Genomic DNA, 21,887 nt, shown 5'->3' with positions numbered 1-21,887 from the left:
GTCAGGGAAGACTGAGGGAAAACTTGACTTTAAGGCATAGGAAAGATTTGAAGAAGGCTTTGAATGTTGAACAGGTACAGCTGGGATGAGAGTTCCTATCAGGAAGGACTGGGGAAATTAAGTGAAACTGATAAGGGAAGGGAAGGGGAAGGAATGTCTTTCAATATGGGATCCTGGCAAGTCCCTTCCCTCCGAGGTTTGGTTCCTACTCATGGGAAAGAAAGGGGCTGGGCCAGAGTCCTTTCCAGACCTGCTATCCTAGGACCTTACTTTATTTCATCTCATTTAATATTAAAGGTGGTGGGGTGGGTCCCCAGCTCAGCACATGGCCACAGAGCTCCACACCTGTACAGAGTATAATTAAATATTTGGAGGCTCCAGAACATTCACACCAGGATCTTAGGTAAAGCAGCCCTTGGGCGACATCCCCCCAGGGAGAAGGAGCAGATGGCCTTCTGCTGAGAGGCCCTTCTTCACCCTGTTAATAATTAAGCCATTACTGAAGACCTCTTTTGTTACTTTTTTTTTTTTTGAGACAGAGTCTTGCTCTGTTGCCCAGGCTGGAGTGCAATGGTGTGATCTCGACTCATTGCAACCGCCACCTCCCGGGTTCAAGCGATTCTCCCGCCTCAGCCTCCCAAGTAGCTGGGATTACAGGCATGTACCACCACGCTTGGCTAATTTTTGTATTTTTAGTAGAGATGGGGTTTTGCCATGTTGGCCAGGCCGCTCTCAAATTCCTGACCTCAGGTGATCCACCCACCTCAGCCTCTCAAAGTGCTGGGATTACAGGCATGAGACACCATGCCTGGCCTCTTTTGTTACTTTGGAAGTTCGGTTTGCAGAGACTTATGCCTTGGCTTGCTTTACACCATGATGCTCCAGGCTGAGGGCTTACAGGCTGCAACAGTCTAGACCTAAGCCACAGGCCCAAACTACAGGGACCTGAAGTGGAGAGGGCCCAGGATGCAGGTTAGGAGCCTGGTGGTGGATCCTGGCTAGATCTCAGTGCTGCTGCTGCTGCAGACTCTGGGAGGTCAGAAACTAAGTCTCTAAGGCAGCTCTGACTGTCAGTGTTTCCCCAGGGCCAGCTCACTGCCGGGCACAGAGCAGCACTTAATAAATATTTATTGAATAAGTAGCTCAGCTACAGTGACCTTGGTCAAGCCTCTTTCTACCAGTGAACCTCAGTTTCCTCTTCTGAAAAACAAGGATGACAAGAATAGTAATACTTCCCAAAGCTGGATAAAGATCTACGGAGATAATGTATATAAAAGTACTCTGCAAATCAAAACAGGCTAAACAAATATTAAAGATCCAGAACCAACGTGCTGAAAACAAAACAAAAAGAATGAATATACGCGAGAATGAGCAAATTTACGAGAAAGCACCTGGCTCTAGATGGTCATCAAATGAATTACTACAATGGAAAGGGATGGCATACGTCACTCTAGTCCACTGTTCCAAAGTCCAAATAGCATTTCTCAGGCCATCTCTGTTCCAAAGGAGCACAAAAATCTCTCCTGAAAACCTTTGTCCAGATTTTGGTATGAAGAACATGGTTACAGTTACAACTGTAACCTGCATACCGCTGGGCTCAGAGTATCTGCCAAAGCAAACTGGCATATAGATGCTGGGGACTGCTGGAGGCAAGGGAGCAGCGGGGTGAGGGGCGCCTGGAAGCTGTGCCTGCCATGTGGTTGCTCTGCCTCATGACCAAGTTTGTGTTCAGAGGAGTATGGGCTGCACACAGAGGAGAATGACTGGCTGGGAGACCCCAGCCAAGCCATCAATCTCCTGGCTGTACACTGGGACCAACCATTGCTGCCTCCCATGGTAGCCACTCTGTAAGCACTAGTCCCCTTCCCTTTCCCTCTGTCCACTGGAGATTCCTGGCTGCAGCCTGAGAAATGGGTCCTAGGCTCCGTCACTTGGCTCTCCTGTGCAAGGCACCTTGGAGACAAGTCCCTTCCTGCCTTTGTGGGTGACTGATTACTGTGGCTGGGCCCCTCTCTGGTGGGGGTTAGCTGAGAATTCCAACAGGCTCAGTGGTGGACATGCCTAATATTGCGCTGGACATACACACGGCACAACTCCAGAAGCTTCTCACAGTCCAGTATGTAAAACTGCTGGTGTGAGGGTCCCTAGTTCCTCTGACTCTTCCACCTTGAAGGAATTCTAAACTGGCACCCTGACCTTCAGGATCCTTAGAAAGCAGGATTTGTGGGCTTTTAGGATAAATGTGCTTACTCCTAATTAAAGGACAAGAAGTCTCAGCTCCCTTGGACCCTAAAAGCAGGAGTTCCCTTTCCAAGAAGCAGAGCTGAGCTGTGGGAAGAGCCACGGTTTGGAGACAATCGGCCTTGGGTCTGAGCTACCTTTTCCTTATCTGCAAAACAGGGATGGTAAGTCCACTGCCTCTGGCTTATTGTACAGATTTCATGAGCCCCTTTGTGGAGCCCCTGTTTGCAGAGCCAGGCAAACAGCAGGTGCACAAGAAATGTGCTCAGACTGCTACGTCCTGCCCCAAACCAGCAACACCCAACATTTTCCCTTCTGGCCCATCAGGGTGATGGCCAGGCTTTCCTAAGGGAACACAAGCATTCTCTGCTACCCCAACTGGCTCTTCCTACTCCCACGGGCCCCACCCAAACCTCACCCTCTTGTGTCATCTGGACTCCTGCAAAGCCTCCTCCCTGTTGTCATTTTTATTCATTCCAATTTATCCAGCCTGATTCATCTTCTGGAAGAAGTCCTCCAGTTGTGCTACCTCTGCTCTAAAACCTTCCATAGCTCCCCGGTGCCTCTGTTTTTCAGCTGTTTAACACTGCCTACAACCTTCTGGCTTCACCCAGATTTTCCAGCCAGAGCTCTGATGCCTCAGCAAAACTAGCACACTCGCTGTTTCCCTAAATGCAAACTTATCCAGCTATGCCCTCTGCCACCTCCACCTCCCTGGAATGTCAGCACCACCCTCTGCCTCTGCAAATCCAGCCTCCCTCAAAGGGCTCTTGTTTCCTCTGGCTCATGCTTACTTCTTCTTTCTCAGACAATGCTTTTCCTCAGCAGACACTTAATTACAGACTGTCACACAGTCTCTCATAATTGCAGGCTTGTCTTCTTGTCAAACCATAAGTTCCTCAGGGCAGAGAGGCCTTGTCTGTCTATGAATCCCCATCCTCTCAGAGCCTGGCCCAAGGCTAGGAAAGCAGGGCCCAGAGAAGGAGGAGTTATCCAAGCCTCATTCAGCTCCAGGACGAGTTTGCTTTGACCACTAGGGACCACTTCTCTTGCTCCTGTCCTGTGAGGAAACTGTTCACTGGCCAAACCAGACCTCAGGGCTCCAGTTCTCCACCTGGGGATCTAGGCCAGCGATGTACAGAGACGAGGGAGCCCGGGGCAAGGAGGCAGAGCTGTGGCTCTAGTCTTGCTCTGGGATCCTAGGCATCCCTCCCCGTCCCTGGGCCCGCTTCCGTGCTGTGGAACAACAGCCATGTTTTAGCTCTAGAATGTGGCTTGTATTTAAGGTAGCCTTGGTTTCTAAGAATGGGTGGGTCTGTCTATTAACACAGCTGATTCCAGCACAGGTTGAGTGAGGAAAGGCAGCCACGGTTAGGTCTGGGAAATCTGGGAACCTGAGAGAGATTTACACCACACACTTCATCAACCTCATTACATTCCTGTAAGGACTAGATTTCATCCCTGCTCAGGTGTTCAATTTGTTCAATTCCACAGCCCACACCCTGGCCCAGTCTGACTTGACAGTGCCTGCTGCCAGGACCAAGTAGGGGAAGGGTGATTTACTTCTGAAAACCACCAACCCCCACACAAAACAAAGCTGATGATGGTAATGACTGCCATTTCTTGAGGGGCTTTTACTACATGAGTTCTCATTTCCATCCCAATCTGACAGGGAAAACTGAGGCACAGAAAGGTGACTAATCCAAGGTCACACAGCAACAAGCCAGGCTGTCATACAAACCCAGAATCCTCTCAGTTCAGCTTTTCCCAGGTCATAGCTGACAGGCTCTCAGCACCAGCATCCTCTAGAGGGCTGGTTTAAAAACCTAGGGGCGTTTGATTCCTGCCCCCAGATCTGCCAAATGATTGTGTCTAGGGATGGAGCTTTATAAAGACAAGAAACCTGAATTTTATGTATGAGGAAACTGAGGCACAGAAAGGTGACGTGATCTGCCAAGGTCATACCTTAAGCATACTCAGGAGTCCTGGTGGGACTCCAGAGTCAGCAAGGAGAGACTTCCTGGGGAAGGTGGCATTTGACAGTGTGGGCCTCTAGGGGAAGAGAGGGCACTATAGGAGAAGACGACAGCATTAATAAAGGCTGAAGCAGGAAAGGACAGGCAACAACTTCTCAAAGTGGCTAGGGGAAGGAAGAAATACATACGGAACCACAACTGCAGCTTGCCCCCAAGAGCCCATCTGAGCTTCTGGAAAGAAAGCCTGTGTGGCGTTTACAACCCGCAAGTCTCCAGCAGTGGTCCTCTGGGTGTGTCTGGTAGCTGCTCAGGATGAGAAAGCCAGGGGAGGTGGTGACTCAGTCCCCACCCAGCCTCCAGATAGCCTCCTTTTAAATTCAAGATGAGCTCAGAGACTGGGGAAATGTCAAGAAAACCCCCCTCCCAGAACAGACGGGAACAGACCCAGGGAAGGCGGCCTGAGGGGGTACGCTAACAGGCAGAAGCCATAAATCTGTTGGCTGTGGAGAAGAGGCCGGGGCTCCAAGCCTGCCTGACACTGCTGTGGCTGTGGGCCCCTGAGCAGGTCCTTGTCTCTCTCTGGGCCCCCTATTTTTCATTCACCTGTGAAACAGGGAGAACTCCACTGGCTTCTGACTTCCAGGCCTGTTGGTGGCGAACAATGGTCGGGAAAGGGCCTGGCTGATTACACAATGCCTCACACAGCCTGGGAGAGATGAGAAGATCACTCTTATTACTATTAAAATAGTCACAGGTGCTTTCCTAGTTGCCTGAACCCCAACCACAGGGCGTGGGGGGAGGGAGAGACTGGGCTTCTGTCTAGTTCCTACAAAGAGAAAAGTCACCCAGATGTTTTTGGGAAGGGAAAGTTCACATTCATTAAGTGCCTACTGTGCACCAGATTTAAAAAAATACATAACCTCATTTAATCCTCATCATAATCCTGTGGTATAAATCTTGAGTCCAGATAAGAAAACTGAAGCTCAAAGAAATAATTTGCCCAAGATTACAAATGCAGTGAATGATGGAGACTGATTAAAATCAGGCGTTTGTGGTTCTGAAACCCAGAGTTTCTACTCTCCGGAACAGTTTTTTTTTTTTTTTTTTTTGAGACAGAGTTTTGCTTTTGTCACCCATGCTGGAGTGCAATGGCCCGATCTCAGCTCACTGCAACCTTCGCTTCCCAGGTTCAAATGATTCTCCTGCATCAGCCTCCCAAGTAGCTGGGATTACAGGTGTGTGCCACCACGCCCGGCTAATTTTTGTATTTTTAGTAGAGGCGGGGTTTCACCATGTTGGTCAGGCTGATGTCGAACTCCTGACCTCCAGTGATCCGCCTGCCTCAGCCTCCCAAAGTGTTGGGATTACAGGCGTGAGTCACTGCGCCCGGTCGACAGGATCTCATTTTGTTACCCAGGTTGGAGTGCGGTGGCATGATCTCAGCTCACTGCAGTCTCAACCTCCTGACCTGGATTCAAGCTATCCTCCTGCCTCAGCCTCCTCCAAGTAGCTGGGTTTACAAGTGCATGCCACCACACCCAGCTAATTTTTGTATTTTTTGGAGCAACAGGGTTTTGCCCTGTTGCCCAAGCTGGTCTCGAACTCCTGAGGTCAAGTGACCCACCTGCCTTGGCCTCCCAAAGTGCTGGGATTACAGGAGTGAGCTGCTGCTCACACAATTCTTGAGGGATTCCATGATTTCAGAATCAGTCTTAGGATAAGGAATGTTATTACCATTTTATGGATTAGGAAGCTGAAGCCCAAAGGAAAGTGACATCCCTAAAAGTGGGTGAGATGTGGGGACTGGGATCCTGCACCCCTCACTTCCAGGCCAGGGACCAAGCCCTTCTTCTTTCCCACTGCAAGTAGCTGAAGTAAAGCACCAAGCACAGGGCACACAGTAAAAAGGTCAAAGGATGTTAGAGATTGTCATTATACACCAGGGGCAGGTGATAACAGCATGACAGTGACTTCTTCAGAGGCAGTGCCATGGGACAGGACCCAGAAGTCCTGGCTCAACCCTCTGTGGGTCCTTGGTCCTTTTGGCCTCATCTCTTCATCTGTAAGACAAGGCGCTTGAACAGCTGATCTCATTCCCTGCACCAAAGTTCTAGAACATCCTAAGCTCCTTGACAGAAAACCCCAGCTCTCTGCAGAGCCTCTCTCAGCTGAGGCCTTTGTTCCCCTCCTCTGCAGGGGAAGCAGGAAAAGCAGCCAAGGCTCACAACTACAAAGTGACTTTATTCCAAGTGCCACTGTCCAAGCAGGGCCCACCCTTAAACAACAATGGGATGGAACATGGAAAATCCAACTGTCCCCCAGCACAGACATCCCGATGGACACACCCACCTATCTTTACAAACGGACTAACAAAGAGCAAGCAGGATTGGGGCCTGAATTAAGAAACAGCCGTCTCCCTGTTCTATTGGAAGGGCAGGTGCATTCCCGAATAACTAGGAGGCAGTGGGGAGGAGGTTAAAGAGCCTTGGACTGTAGTATCCTAGGCCTGGATCCCTGTCCCAGCTCTGGCAGGAGCGAGCCAGCTGTTTACCCTTGGGCAAGCTCCTCTCCCTCGACCGGGCTCTTTAAAGACAAGCTGACAGTTCACAAAGCATGTCTACAGATGTTTCATTTGATCGTCATGACAACCCTGTGAGGCCAGCACAATCATCCACTTTTTACAGATGGGGAAACTGACACTTCGAGAGGACAAGGGTCTCACTCAGATTACACAACTTGAACCTGGCAGAACCAAGGCCCCAGAGGTTAGACTGCCAAAGCCAATCCTCTGGGTGGTCAGATTAAGAAGTCCTCTCCCTGCTCATCCTGAGTCGAGTCTCAGCAAGATCCAGGCAGCACAGACCTTTGTTCACTTGCCCACTCTGGTGTTCTGCAAAGTTCTGGCCATGAACCCCACAACCCAGCTGCCTAGGAGGCTGACCATCCCCCCAAAGCCCCCCTGCGAAATTTCATTACTCAAGCTGGCAAGAACGCAGCCCCCACACCCAGCCGGGGCTAAATAAACGTCCAAATGATATCACATCCTGCTGACTCCAAAATAGCCCGGCCTGCCCACAAGCGATCACAAAGTGCCAGGCCATGCGGGGCCAAGTGGGCAGGGATGCCCAGCCCGTGGTGCCCTCCACACACTCAAGCAACTAAAGCAGAAGCCTCAGAGCAGGAAGGCCCCCCACTCCCTCCTCCGCCAGACAGCCTGGCCCCTCCCTCCTTCCCCCCACCCTTTGTGGGAGGCCCCAGAGCCCCCTTGCCCCAGCGCCAGCCCTTGCCCCAGCGCCAACCCCATGGAGCCTCGGCCGCGGCCAGCCTGCGGGCCAACTCCGGCCCGACCCGGACACCCCACCACTCACATTGCTTCAAGAGCTCCAGACACAAAGCCATGAGGGCCGGATGGGGGTCAGAGACCCAGAGACCCGGCAAAGATAGAAAAAGGGAGAGGGAGACAGGGAGCAGAGAGAAGGGGAGACAGGGGGCTGGGGCAGAAAAAGCAAGGGGGGGACCAAGGGCCCCAAGCAAAGAAGCAGGCTCAAAGGGGGACCTTCAGCGCAAGAGACACAGAGTGGCGAGACCACCGAAACAGATGTGGCGGCACAGAGGGGCAGGGAGAGCAAAGCAGGGGACCCCGATCCCAAGAAGTGGGGGTGCTCGGAGACCTGAGAGAGAACAAGGAGAGACAGCGACAGGCGACAAACCAGGGGAAAGCAGAGACGGGCTCCTGAAGTCAGGGAGCTGAGGACATATGGGGGGCCCCAAGGAGAAAGACCCCAAGGGACTTAGGAGCTCCCAGTGGATATGCGGAACACCCAGAAGAGGGAAAGCCCAGGGGGAATGGGGGCTCAGAGGAGGCGAGACCCCAGCGATGTGGGGTGCAGGAGAACCCCCAAAGGATGTGCAAGAAGCTCACGGGGAGCCCTTGGGGAGAGTGGAAGGTGTTCTCAAGGGGAGCCCCAAAAGATCTCGGGGCGCTCTGAGGGGAAGTCCCGAAGAATGGGGTCGCCCAGAAAGGGCGGCTCTGAGGGCTGAAGAGCGCTCTGAGAAGGGGACCGGAGATGGGGAGCGAGGGAGGGGCTGCGGGGGAGCGCGAGGGCAGAGACAAAGAGACAGCAAGCCGGGGAGAGACAAAGCGGGCGGAGCGGGGACACGGGCCGGAGGACTAGCGGCTGGACAGAAGGACGGAAGCGCGGGCGGACGGACGGACGAACGGACAGACGGGCAGGAGGGCGGGGGCGGGGCAGGGCCGGGACGGGCCGGGCGGGGGCGGCGCCCGTCTCCTCGCGGGGCCGCGGCTGCTCCGGGCGGCGCTGGGCGGGCCCCGGGCGTCCGGGCTGAGGAGGCGGCAGCGACGACGTGGACCGGACAGACGGACGGAGTGACGGACGGACTGGCGGCAGCTGCGGCCAGCGGCGGGCACTCACCCTCCTCCCTCACGCAGCCCGGCCCGAGGCTCCGGTTTTGTACGCCCGAGGGGCGGGGCCTCCGGGTTAAAGACCCGCGCCTGCCCCGCCCCGCCCCGCCCCCCGCGTCAGCCGCGCGCGCGTCGCCAGGGACTCCCGGGCCGGGCGGGGGCGCGCCAGCCCCCTTGGCACGTGGCCCGGCGCGCTCAGCCGGGCTGGTGCGCAGGCGCGCGGGCCGCCGCGTCCGGCCCACGCCCAGGCCGGCCGGCCCAGGAAAGGAGCGCGCGCCCACGTCGGCATGCGCATGCCCGAGGATGGGGGACTCCGCCTCTCGAACCGCCTCGCCAAACCGGTTCCAGCTGGAACGCGACGCATGCTCTGTGCGGGAGGTGGACCGAGGCGGGAGTTCCCACCAGTTCACCCCGGCGACACCTCGCTGTAAGGGGGGAAACTGAGGCTCCGAGGAAGCTGCCCTAGGTGGCCCTCTCATCCCTGCATAGTCAGATTGGCCCTCCGATCCTGGCTGCTCTGCGTCCTAGGTGTTTCTAGCTGTCCTCGCCACTGCATCCTTCCTTTGCTTTGCTAACCCAGAGTGCTAGAGATTGGGTTCCAATCCCGGCTCCGCCTCTGGAGGCCTGTGTGATTTTGAACAACATCCGCATTCAACCTCCCTGAGCCTTCCATTCCTCCTGCGTCAAATAAAACAAGCACACCTACGATCTTATGGGGGGCAAAGTGACCACCAGCTCGAGCCCAGTTGGCAGTAGGTGGTGTCTTCACGCCTCCTTGCCTTCCCGGTTGCTGGCTTCTAGCCCGTGAGTCCCCTCTCCTCAGTGAATCCAGGTCCTGTCACTGCCTTGTGGGCCTCATCTTCTCCAGGCCGCACCTATGGTAAGTCTGCTAGACGCAGACCCAACTCTTGTTCATGACCTGCCTTGCTGGGTGACTTAGGCAACTCCTTTCCTTTCTCGCATCTATTTTCCAAAAAATGGAAAAAAGAATTTTTTTTTTTTTTTTTGAGATGGAGTCTCGCTCTGTCGCCCAGGCTGGAGTGCAGTGGCCGGATCTCAGCTCACTGCAAGCTCCGCCTCCTGGGTTCACGCCATTCTCCTGCCTCAGCCTCCCACGTAGCTGGGACTACAGGCGCCCGCCACATCGCCCGGCTAGTTTTTTGTATTTTTTAGTAGAGACGGGGTTTCACCGTGTTAGCCAGGATGGACTCGATCTCCTGACCTCGTGATCCGCCCGTCTCGGCCTCCCAAAGTGCTGGGATTACAGGCCTGAGCCACCGCGCCCGGCCGAGAAAAGAATTTTTGACATATCAAAATATTTTGAGGACAGGCGAAGATGATAATATTTCCAATACCACTGTCGTGGTTTTTGCATTAAGGTGTAAAAATAATAAATGGAACTGAGGGTTAGCCAACCATTTTGAATCCAGGCACTGTGCTAAGCACTTTGAAGGTCATAGTTTACTTCATCCTCAGTCACTTATGCTACGCCTGTACTATTCACTTTAAGTTGGTTATTTTTATTTTTTATAGCGACAATAAAAGACTATTGCTCAGGCTGGTCTTGAACTCCTTCGCTCAAGCGATCCTCCCACCTTGGGCTCCCGAAGTGTTGAGATTACAGGCGTGAGCCAAGGTTGATTTACTTAGGAAAAAAATAAGGTACATTTGTTATGGGCCTGGACGACCCAAGGCAGCACATACAGCACAGGATGAAATATCATTATTTCACCTCCATCTCCATCCTCCCAAATTCAATAACACACTCCCTGTGTGACCTTGAACAAGTCCCTTTCCCTCTCTGGGATCACCAGCCCTATCTGTTCCCTGGAGAGAAACTGGACCAAGGCAAGATTTTTCAAACTGTGGACCATGATTGACACCCTGAATAGAGATCACTGGGGGCACCAATTGAAAAGCAGATTCTGGGCCGAGTGTGGTGGCTCACACCTGTGATCCCAGCACTTTGGGAGGCCGGGGCGGGTGGATCATGAGGTCAGGAGTTCGAGACCAGCCTGGCCAACATGGTGTAAACCCCATCTCTACTAAAAATACAAAAATCAGCCAGGCATGGTGGTGTGTGCCTGTAGTCCCAACTATTCGGGAGGCTGAGGCAGGAGAATAGCTTGAACCTGGGAGGCAGAGGTTGCAGTGAGTTGAGATCACACCACTGCACTCCAGCCTGGGTGACAGAGCAAGACTCTGTTCCAAAAAGAAAAAGAAAAGAAAAAGAAAAAAGAAAAAAAGAAAAGAAAAGCAGACTCAGGCCAGGCATGGTGGCTCACACCTGTAATCCCAACACTTCAAGAGGCTGAGATGGGAGTATCACTTGAGCCCAGGAGTTTAAGACCAGCCTGGGCCGGGCGCTGTGGCTCACACCTGTAATACCAGCACTTTGGGAGGCCAAGGCGGGCAGATCACCTGAGGTTGGGAGTTCAAGACCAGCCTCACCAATATGGAGAAACCCTGTCTACTAAAAATACAAAATTAGCTGGGCGTGGAGGCACATGTCTGTAATCTCAGCTACTTGAGAGGCTGAGGCAGGAGAATCGTTTGAATCTGGGAGGTAGAGGTTGTGGTGAGCTGAGATTGTGCCACTGCACTCCAGCCTGGGCAACAAGAGCGAAACTTCATCTCAAAAAAAATAAATTATTAAAAAAGACCAGCCTGGGCAACATAGGGAGACCCTGTCTCTACAAAAATTTAAAAATTGGGGCCAGGCGTGGTGGCTCACACCTGTAACCAGCACTTTGGGAGGCTGAGACGGGCGGATCACGAGGTCAGGAGATTGAGACCATCCTGGCTAACACGATGAAACCCTGTCTCTACTAAAAATACAAAAAATTAGCCGGGTGCGGTGGCGGGCGCCTGTAGGCCCAGCTACTCGGGAGGCTGAGGCAGGAGAATGGTGTGAACCCAGGAGGCGGAGCTTGCAGTGAGCTGAGATCAAGCCACTGCACTCCAGCCTGGGCAACAGAGCGAGACTCTGTCTCAAAAAAAAAAAAAAAAAAATTAGCTGGGTGTGGTGGCATGTGCCTGTGGTTCCTCAGCTTCTCAGGGAGCTGAAGTGGGAGGATTGCTTAGGCTTAGGAGGTCAAAGCTGCAGTGAGCTGTGATCGTGCCATGGCACTCCAATTTGGGTGACAGAGTGAGACACTGTCTCAAAAACAGGGACAGGGAAGAGTGAGGATCCATATACTCAGCACACAGTAGGCACTCGATTAATCAGGCACGTCCTAGTCCCAGGCTTGGTGGACCCCAGACAGGAAGCCTGCCTTCGGCCCAGCATCCTCTGTGGAGAGGTGCCTGTTCCAGCAGTAGGGAATTTTGGTTCCTCATTACTCACTCTAGGAAGGCCTCCTGGGTCCTCCCATTATTCTCTGACCCTATGGCCCCTGTCCTGACCTCACTGTCACTTATCTAGACCACTGCATCAACCTGTGAGTGGCCTCTCAGCCTCTAATCCATCCTGCCCATGTTGCTAGAGGACTTCCCCTGCAACTCCTGCAGCATACCTTCATCACCCATGCTTGTACCTCTTTACCAGGACTGGGTGGCTCCCACGCACAGGGGACAATGGAGAACTCAGGGCTTTGAAGTCAGGCACACCCAGGTGGGAAACATCTCCCTGACCTACACGCTGGGTGACTTTGACCTTGATAGATAATCACCTTCTCTAGGCTGATGTTTGTGAAATATCTGTAAATGTGTGTGCGTGTGTGTGTGTGCACATGCATGTTGGGATCAGTGGGATAGATCAGGAATTGCAGATGTATGTAACTCTTCTGGCTACAGCAGACATCGCGAATTGATGGTGGCACCTTTCTTTGCTTAACCAAATCTCAGAACTGAGCTCCAGGGATCAGAGATGACACGTGGTTCAAGTCCATTTGCAATCTCTGGACATGATGGTCTTTGAGTTTCCTCTTAGCCCTGACACTGTGGGGACTAGATGGGTTGGGCTGACAAGAGCCTGCGGTGGAGTAAGGGGACGGGTGGGCCCAGGGTAGGGTTGGAGGACAGGGTTGACTGTGTACTGCAATTTTATCAATCTCTCCTCCTGTATATGGAGTGTGGGGGCGTGGTTAGAGGTAGGAGGGGAGTCAGTCAGAGAAGAAGCTGGGGGATGGAAGATGGGACAAAGCAGGGCAGGCATAGCAGCTGGTGACTGGATTGTCACAGATGGGAGGTACCCGTGGGTCCCCAAACCAAGGCCTCACAACACAGATAGAGACTTTGAGGCCCAGGGAAGCCAGGGAAGGGCAGGAGCCCACTCAGAGTGACACAGATCTCAGGGTCCCTGAGCAAGGAGCAAGGGTGGTTCCCAGGCCTGGAGCCCATCCCAGCTCAGCCTAGAGCCACAGGCACTGTCAGGGAGTGAGCCCAAGTGTGTGCCTGTGTGCTTGCACACACTCAGGTGCAGAGAATGCAGCTGGCAGGAATGGGGGTATACCCCGCAGCCCACCACCATGCCTGCCCAGGCCCCTGGCTGCCATCACAGCCTCCCTGTGATTCAGAGGGAGTGGGAGAGACACAGAAAGGGAGGAAGGGGAGGAGGGCGAGAAACTGACAGGGAAGGAAGGCAGAGAGGGTGGGAGGGAGAAGCAGAGAACTGAGGGAGACAGACAGAAGGCAAAGATGGTAGGGGGAGAAAGAGGAAGAGGAAGGGAGGGTAAGCTGGAAGAAAGAGAGGGAGACGGGCAGAGTAAGAGGAGGGAGGGAGGAGGAGGGAGGATGTTCTCCTTTTTCTCAGAGGCATAGAGAGAGAAGAGGCAGGAGGGGGCAGATTGGGGAGTGATGGCACCCCCAAGCCCCCTTCTAGGTAGGTCCTTTGGCTGGGGAGGGGCACGCATCCACAGCGGCTGCTTCTCCCACCATCCCAGCTAGAGTTGACCCCGCCTGCCAGTCACCTGCCAGAGCTATTTCTGGAATGTGGAATCTGGGTCAGACAGGGGGAGGGAGAAGGGGACAGCAGTAGTGGCACTGGCAGTGGGGAACTGGCCAGGCACATGTGGGTGGGTGGGCAGGAAGGCAGCTCCTCGCCCTGCCCATGCCCTGCTTGAGAGGGGCTCTCTGCCTCAGAACTGCCGCTCCCCCACATCTACCCACTAGCCTGCACAGATGCCTCTGTGAGAGGGACAGAGCCTTCATGCCCCTCAGCAATGTGAGGGCTCAGAACAGCCCTAGGGGTGGGGACAGGACCTGATTGCTCACTCCTTGGAAACAGATGCTGAGGAGTAAGGGGGCAGCCTTCTGAGCAGGGGTGACCCTGCAGGGAGACAGTAGCTGGATGTGCAGTGGTGATGATGTGCCTGTGTGTGCTGGTGTTTGTCTGTGGAGGGAGTGATTTTGGGCAGGCTCGCCATATATGGTTGTACAAGTTTTATACTGATCAAGGATGCTACATATCGGGGGCTGGGGGGAGCCATTCACCACACAGACATAATTTAATTATATAATTATTATGACAAATTTCTGGCAAATGGAAGTAAAGGACCTTATTCCAATAAAAAGTGTGACATGACAGTTTTTCAACAGATGGCAGTTAAGTGTCTTAAGGAATGCCCTTTCTTTCTTTCTTTTTTTTTTTTTTGAGACAGAGTCTCGCTCTGTCACCCAGGCTGGAGTGTAATGGTGCAATCTCGGCTCACTGCAACCTCTGCCTCCCGGGTTCAAGTGATTCTCCTGCCTCAGCCTCCCGAGTAGCTGGGATTATAGGTGCCCAGCTAATTTTTGTATTTTTAGTAGAGACGGGGTTTTGCCATGTTGGCCATTCTGGTCTCGAACTCCTGACCTCACATGATCCACCCGCCTCGGCCTCCCAAAGTGCTAGGATTACAAGTGTGAGCCACCACGCCCAGCCTCTTTTTTTCTTTTTCTTTTCTTTCTTTCTTTTTTTTTGAGATGGAGTCTCACTCTTATCGCCCAGGCTGGAGTGCAAGGGCGCAATCCCAGCTCACAGCAACCTCCGCCTTCTGGGTTCAAGTGATTCTTCTGCCTCAGCCTCCAGAGTAGCTGGGATTATAGGCGCCTGCCACCACGCCCAGCTAATTTTTGTATTTTTAGCAGAGACAGGGTTTCACCATGTTGGCCAGGCTGGTCTCGAACTCCTGACCTCAGGTGATCCACCCGCCTTGGCCTCCCAAAGTGTTGGGATCACAGGTGTGACCCACTGTGCCACGCCTCTTTTTTCTTTTTTTAAAGACAGGGTCTCATTCTGTTACCCAGGCTGGAGTACAGTGGCATGATCATGGCTCACTGCAGCCCGACCTCCCAGGCTTAAGCAAATCCCACCTCAGCCTCCCAAGCAGCTGCGATCACCATGCCCAGCTAATGTTTTTATTTTGTAGAGACAGGTTCTCACTATGTTGCCCAGGCTGGTCTTGAACTCCTGGGCTCAAGTGATCCTCCCACCTTGGTCTCCCAAAGCATTGGGATTATGGGTATGAGCCACTGCACCCGCCTCTGTTTCTTTTTAGACAGGGTTTTGCTCTGTCACCCAGGCTGAAGTGCAGTGGCTAACTAAGAAAATTTTTTTGTAGAGATGGAGTCTCACTATGTTGCTGAGGCTGGTCTTGAACTTCTGGCCTCAAGAGATCCTCCCACCTCAGCCTCTGAAAGTGCTGGGATTATAGCACCATGCTCAGCACTGTACCTGGCCTGAGCTTGCTCCTTTTGGATGCATTTATTAAAGACTTACAAGACAAAGGAGCCAAGCATAGTGGCTCATGCCTGTAATCCCAGCACTTTGGGAGGCCAGGGCAGGCATATCACTTGAGGTCAAGAGTTCGAAACCAGCCTGGCCAGCATGGTGAAACCCCCGTCTCTACTAAAAATACAAAAATTAGCCAGGCATGGTGGTGCATGCCTGCGGACCCAGATACTTGGGAGGCTGAGGCAGGAGAATGACTTGAACCTGGGAGGCGGAGGTTGTAGTTAGCCGAGATCATGCCGTTGCACTCCAGCCTGAGTGACAGAGGGAGACTCTGCCTCAAAAAAAAAAAAAAAAAAAAAAAAAAAAAAGAGACTTACACAAGAAAAAGGCCAAGCGCAGTGGCTCACACCTGTAATCCCAGCACTTTGGGAGGCCAAGGTGGGTAGATCACCTGAGGTCAGACGTTCAAGACCAGCCTAGCCAACATGATGAAACCCCATCTTTACTAAAAATACAAAAGTTAGCTGGGTATGGTGGCACACCCCTGTAATCCCATCTCCTTGGGAGGCTAAGGCAGGAGAATGGCTTGAATTCAGGAAGTAGAGATTGCAGTGAGTTGAGATCGTGCACTTCAGCCTAGACAACAGAGCAAGACTGTCTTTAAAAAAAAAAAAAAAAAAAAAAAAAGATTTATAAGAAAAGGAGGAACTCGGCCGGGCATGGTGGCTCAAGCTTGTAATCCCAGTACTTTGGGAGGCCGAGACGGGCGGATCATGAGGTCAGGAGATCGAGACCATCCTGGCTAACACGGTGAAACCCCGTCTCTACTAAAAAATACAAAAAAACTAGCCGGACGAGGTGGCGGACGCCTGTAGTCCCAGCTACTCGGGAGGCTGAGGCAGGAGAATGGCGTGAACCCGGGAGGCAGAGTTTGCAGTGAGCTGAGATCCGGCCACTGCACTCCAGCCTGGGCGACACAGCGAGACTCCATCTCAAAAAAAAAAAAAAGAAAGAAAAGGAGGAACTCAAAAGAAATAGCTAGGCCAAGTACCATGGCTCACACCTGTAATCCCAGTACTTTTACAAGGCCAAGGTGGGAGGATCACTTGAGCCCAGGAGTTCAAGACCAGCCTGGTAGAACATAAGGTGACCCCATCTCTACAAAAAATTTAAAAATTAGCCAGGCATGGTACTGCATGCCTCTGGTCCCAGGTATTCAGGAGGCTGAAGCAGGAGGATCACTTGAGCCCAGGGGGTCAAGGCTATGGTGAGCTATGACCATGCCACTGCACCCATGCCTGGGTGACACATGGAGATCCTGTCTGAAAAAGTAAAAAATAGCCGATCTTCAAGGAGTGTTTAGAGGAAAGGGAAGGAGACCAGAACTTGCTTAGTTGGAAAATAAATTTGTCAACTCCAGCCCCTCCAGACAGTAAACCATTCTCAAATTAAGATACAGCTTCATTAGGCATGGTGGCTCACACCTGTAATTCTAGCACTTTGGGAGGCCGAGGCAGGTGGATCACCTGAGGTCAGGAGTTTGAGACCAGCCTGATCAACATGGAGAAACCCTATCTCTACTAAAAATACAAAATTAGCTGGGCGTGGTAGCGCATGCCTGTAATCCCAGCTACTTGGGAGGCTTGAGGCAGGAGAATTGCTTGAACCCAGGAGGCGGAGGTTGCGATGAGCTGAGATCGCGCCATTGTACTCCAGCCTGGGCAACAAGAGCAAAACTCAAAAAAAAAAAAAAAAAAAAAAAAAAGATACATCCTCAGGGCAAAGATCAAACCAAGATCATGGCCAGTTAAGATGCAGTATGTGCACAGGATCAAATCAAGGTGTGGTTATAATATCTCTTATTAACACTCTAAAAATAGTAGAGCCAGGCGTGGTAGCTCACACCTGTAATCCCAGCACTTTGTGAGGCCGAGGTGGGTGGATCACTTGAGGTCAGGAGTTCGACACCAGCCTGGCCAACATGGTGAAACCCTGTCTCTACTAAAAATACAAAAATTAGCCAGGCATGGTGGCACACGCCTGTAGTCCCAGCTACTTGGGAGGCTGAGGCATGATAATTGCTTGAACCTGAGAGGTGGAGGTTGCAGTGAGCCAAGATCGCACCACTGCACTCCAGCCTGGGCAACAGAGAGAGAGACCGTCTCAATCAAGCAAGCAATCAATCAATCAAGATACCAGGTAGCAGATGCTATTATCTGGTCAAAAGGGCCTACAAAAGCTTAAGGGCATGGTCCCACAGAAGCCCAAAGTAAGCATCAAGTCAAGAGAGAGGCATGACTCAAAAACAATTATGGGTGTGGCTTTTGGCACTTGAAATTACAAGGAATCAAATACATAGAAAACTCATCAAATGTTTGAGGTAAGTGCATGGGTAAGATTGACCAGCTTAGGCTAAAGGGAGTAAGACCATTCAAGATGCAAAAGACATCTAGTTCCCTAACTTTCTTTAGGAAGAAAGCAAGCTAAGAAAGGTGTTCCACTGCCCAAGACTATATTCTCCAAGTTCTCTTTAGAAGTGGCCAAAAATTCTGATGGAGAAATAAGTGCTTTCAGAGAGCAGAATCAAGAGCTGTGGAGAACAACAGACTAGAAAATCAACCCCAGGGAGAACTTGGACCTAATCAACAAATCTTAACGCATTTGCCCAACAGTTGCTCAGGACTTCAGAATTGCTGTGGATCAGTAAGTCTCTGAATCTCCATTTTCCTCTTTTCTGAACAGGAGTGTTAACTGCAGTTATCCTGTCCCTGTTTCACCAGTGTATGCTGTGTGGTTGGGGAGGGTTAGACTGTGGGGTAGAAAAGTAGTTTCTTTAAAAAATTAAGTCAATTGTTCAACAGAAGCCACATCCAGACCTGACATACATAGATTTTAAGAGTCTGATCTAATCTCATGATTTGATGAGATTTTTGGGGGTCTTGGGAATAAACATTTTCTACATGGAAAGGGCATAAGTAAATACAGTCAAGACAATGGATCATGGAGCACTGAATTGTTGACCCTGATTCTTTTTTTTTTTTTTTGAGACGGAGTCTTGCTTTTGTTGCCCAGGCTGGAGTGCAATGAATGGTGCAATCTCGGCTCACTGCAACCTCCACCTCCTGGGTTTAAGCGATTCTCCTGCCTCAGCCTCCCGAGTAGCTGGAATTACAGGCAGGCACCACCACGCCTGGCTAATTTTTGTATTTTCAATAGAGATGGGGTTTCGCCATGTTGGCGAGGCTGGTCTCAAACTCCTGGCCTCAAGTGATCCACCCGCCTCGGCCTCCCAAAGTGCTGGGATTACAGGCATGAGCCACCATGCCCAGCCAGAGCCTGATTCTTTACCCCCCCACCTGTGGCCACACCCTTTGCCATATGAATATAGTTTCCTACACAAAGGTGAGCAGGTACTTCTCCATCCCTTGTCTATAAGCTCAGTCATACGACTTGTGTTAGCCAATAGGATGTTAGCAGGTGTGACATGAGCAGAGGCCTTGAAATGTGCTTGTTTGGTTAGTTAGGCTTGCTCTTCTGTCTTCTGCCATCACCATAAGGAGAATATTCCCTGGCTAGACCACTGATCCCACGAGGACCCTTTGGTCCCAGGAGGAGGATGAAAGACATGTGGAGCAGAACTGTCCCAACTGACAAACTTGGGAGAAAGAAATAAATGTGAATTGTTGTATTATGCTGATTTTGTGGTTGTTTGTTACGCAGCATAATTGTAGCAAGAGCTGACCAATACAGGGACCCAGGCAATATTGGGACATGTAGCCCATCCCCTGTCTTCAGTCCATTCATAAGTGACTGGGGTTGGAAAAACTGGTGAGGGATGGTTTATTTGAAGAGAATTGCTAGGGGTGCTGTCTATCCCTCCAGGCCCACTTAATGCTTAGAGAACTTCGCATGGCTGTGAGGATATGGGAGATGTTATCCTTCACCCGAGGCCCCTTTCGAATTGTAGCAGTGTCTGGGACAGCCTGGGAGAGCTCTTCTGGATTTGGAGGACACAGAACCTGGGCCTCAGCTCCTATTTGGAGACCTTGAAGGTAGAGAGGCTGGCGGGGCTACCGGTAACAGCAGGACTGGAAGGAAGGCTGTAGCAGGCCAGTCTATACTTTCAGAGGCTGTAGCGGACCAGTCTATACTTTCAGAGTCCCATAAAGCAAAGGCCCTTGTTTTCATATGCATTAAGTGGTCACCAAGAGGGAAAGTAGGGCTGGAGTTGTCTTCAAAGGATTCTACCCAAGATGCCTGACTAGCAGAGCCAGGTGCCCTAGCAGAAAGAAGCTGAGTGGGGAGGAGGCAGACTGCCAGATGGAGAAGCTGAGGGGGAATAAGAAACAGTGAGGTGAAGGAAGATTGCCCATGCCGGGAAAGACAGCACTGGGGACCCTGCAGAGTGGGAGAAAGAGCCACCATGTGGCATCAGAGAGTCCCAATGCCAGACAACACCTCTCTGGCTACCATCCCTTCCCAAGTGTAGGAACCAGAAACAGACAGAGGTGAACAAGGAACAGAGAAGACACCGGCCGGGCGCCGTGGCTCATGCCGGGCGCGGTGGCTCAAGCCTGTAATCCCAGCACTTTGGGAGGCCGAGACGGGCGGATCACGAGGTCAGGAGATCGAGACCATCCTGGCTAACACGGTGAAACCCCGTCTCTACTAAAAATACAAAAAACTAGCCGGGCGAGGTGACGGGCGCCTGTAGTCCCAGCTACTCCGGAGGCTGAGGCAGGAGAATGGCGTAAACCCGGGAGGCAGAGCTTGCAGTGAGCTGAGATCCGGCCACTGCACTCCAGCCGGGCAACAGAGCAAGACTCCGTTTCAAAAAAAAAAAAAAAAAAAAGACACCGATCAGACCAGATTGGACCCTTACTAACTGAAAACGAGACTGTTCCTTAAATATTAAAAGTGACTGGAAAAGCTCAAGGATCTGCCCCAGATATAACCCATTGGCAGGGCAAGGAGACCAGAGAGGGTGCAACAGGCAATAGTGAGACAGTTGTTTCTTGCTCTGCCTCCTGCAAATAGAAGTTCATTCAGTCAATAAATTGGTTACCTATGTATAGAATATCTATGGGATTCAAGTTCATTTATTTATATCAAACACAGGTTGAGCACTTGAAGCAGTGCCTCTCTTCCTACAACAATCCAACCCCAATTGCTTTTTTATTTTTTCTTTGAGACAAGGTCTCACTCTGTCACCCAGGCTGGAGCGCAGTGGCTCGATCTTGGCTCATTGCAACCTCTGCCTCCCGGATTCAAGCGATTCTCATACCTCAGCCTCCCGAGTAGCTAGAACTACAGGTGTGTACCACCATACCTGGGTAATTTTTGTATGTTTAGTAGAAACGGCGTTTCGCCATGTTGGCCAGGCGGGTCTTGAACTCCTGACCTCAAGTGATCTGCCTACCTTGGCTTCCCAAAGTGCTGGGATTATAGGCATGAGCCACCACGCCCAGCCCCCAATTGCTTTTGATTTTCAGGAAGCTCAGAGTGAAGTCTGAGAAGCAATAATAACAGCTACCACTTACCAAGCTCCTACCACAAGCAAGTCCCTGCCTAAACATGTCCGGTGCACAATATTATTTCATCTCCTTAAGAGCTCCCTGGGGTCTGGCGTATGCCCTCAATTTATACATGGAGAAACTGAGGCTCAGGGAGGAGAACTAGCTTGCCAGAGTAAGCTCAAACCTCTCTCTACTATTGATAAACAATAAATTGTGCTGTTTTTCCTTGGTTTTGATTTTCTATTATTATTATTTTGAGACAAGGTCTCGCTCTGTCTCCTAGGCTGAAGTGCAGTGGTGTGAACATAGCTCACTTCACCTTTGATCTCCTGGGCTCAGATGACCCTCCTGCTTCAGCCTCCTGAGTAGCAAGAACCACAGATATATGCCAACCCGACCAGCTAATTTTTTATTTTTTTAGAGTCCGGGTTTCATCATGTTGCCCAGGCTGGTCTCCAACTCCTAGGCTCAAGTGATCTGCCTCGGCCTCCCAAAGTGTTGGGATTATAGGTGTGAGCCACTGCGCCCAGCTAATTTTCAATTATTTCTTTTTATTTTTTTGACCATCTTAATAATACTTAATAAGATATACATGTGCCATGGTGGTTTGCTGCACCTATCAACCCGTCATCTAGGTTTTAAACCCTGCATGCATTAGGTATTTGTCCTAATGCTCTCCCTCACCTTGTCTCCCACCACCCCCTCCGACAGGCCCTGGTGTGTGATGTTCCCCTCCCTGTGTCCATGTGTTCTCATTGTTTACCTCCCACTTATGAGTGAGAACATGCAATTTTCTATTATTTCATGGCTTGCTCAGTTATACGGGGTCCCCTTTTTTCTCTGATCACATATGGGTTATCTCCAGATGATTTAGAACAAGAATCCAGGGCCAGGCATGGTGGCTCATGCCTATAATCCCAGCACTTTGAGAGGCCACGATGAGCAGATCCCTTAAGGTCAGAAGTTAAAGACCAGCCTGGTCAACATGGTGAAATCCCATCTCTATTAAAAATACAAAAATTAGCCAGGCATGGTGGCACGTGCCTGTAATTCCAGCTACTTGGGAGGCTGAAGAA

At 51.5% G+C, this 21,887-nt stretch overlaps 2 protein-coding genes across 6 annotated transcripts in view; both read right to left on the bottom strand.

Annotated features, from left to right (window-relative positions):
• The window catches only part of LOC104680547 (disks large-associated protein 4), a 73,677-nt gene extending 64,955 nt beyond the window's left edge, over positions 1-8,722 (bottom strand). For 2 of the 5 annotated variants that reach the window (XM_030914583.1, XM_030914586.1), the window contains exons 1-2: positions 8,651-8,688; positions 4,821-4,923 (exon numbers count right to left, since the gene is read on the bottom strand). Coding sequence is in view for 1 of the 5 variants with exons in the window: in XM_010386577.2 (XP_010384879.2) it covers positions 7,586-7,616 (31 nt within the window). In the remaining 4 variants the exon portion in view is untranslated. The other 3 variants (XM_030914581.1, XM_030914587.1, XM_010386577.2) reach the window with 3 other exon arrangements.
• LOC115892020 (disks large-associated protein 4-like) overlaps positions 8,171-21,887 on the bottom strand; it is a 29,904-nt gene continuing 16,187 nt past the window's right edge. The window contains exons 6-7 of the mRNA XM_030915347.1: positions 8,442-9,007; positions 8,171-8,266 (exon numbers count right to left, since the gene is read on the bottom strand). Coding sequence (XP_030771207.1) covers positions 8,171-8,266; positions 8,442-9,007 — 662 coding nt within the window. The remainder of the gene's footprint in view (positions 8,267-8,441; positions 9,008-21,887) is intronic.

This window comes from Rhinopithecus roxellana, chromosome 13 (genome assembly GCF_007565055.1).
Source record: "Rhinopithecus roxellana isolate Shanxi Qingling chromosome 13, ASM756505v1, whole genome shotgun sequence".
Lineage (NCBI taxonomy): Eukaryota > Metazoa > Chordata > Mammalia > Primates > Cercopithecidae > Rhinopithecus > Rhinopithecus roxellana.
This window is presented reverse-complemented; position numbering and strand designations above follow the sequence as displayed.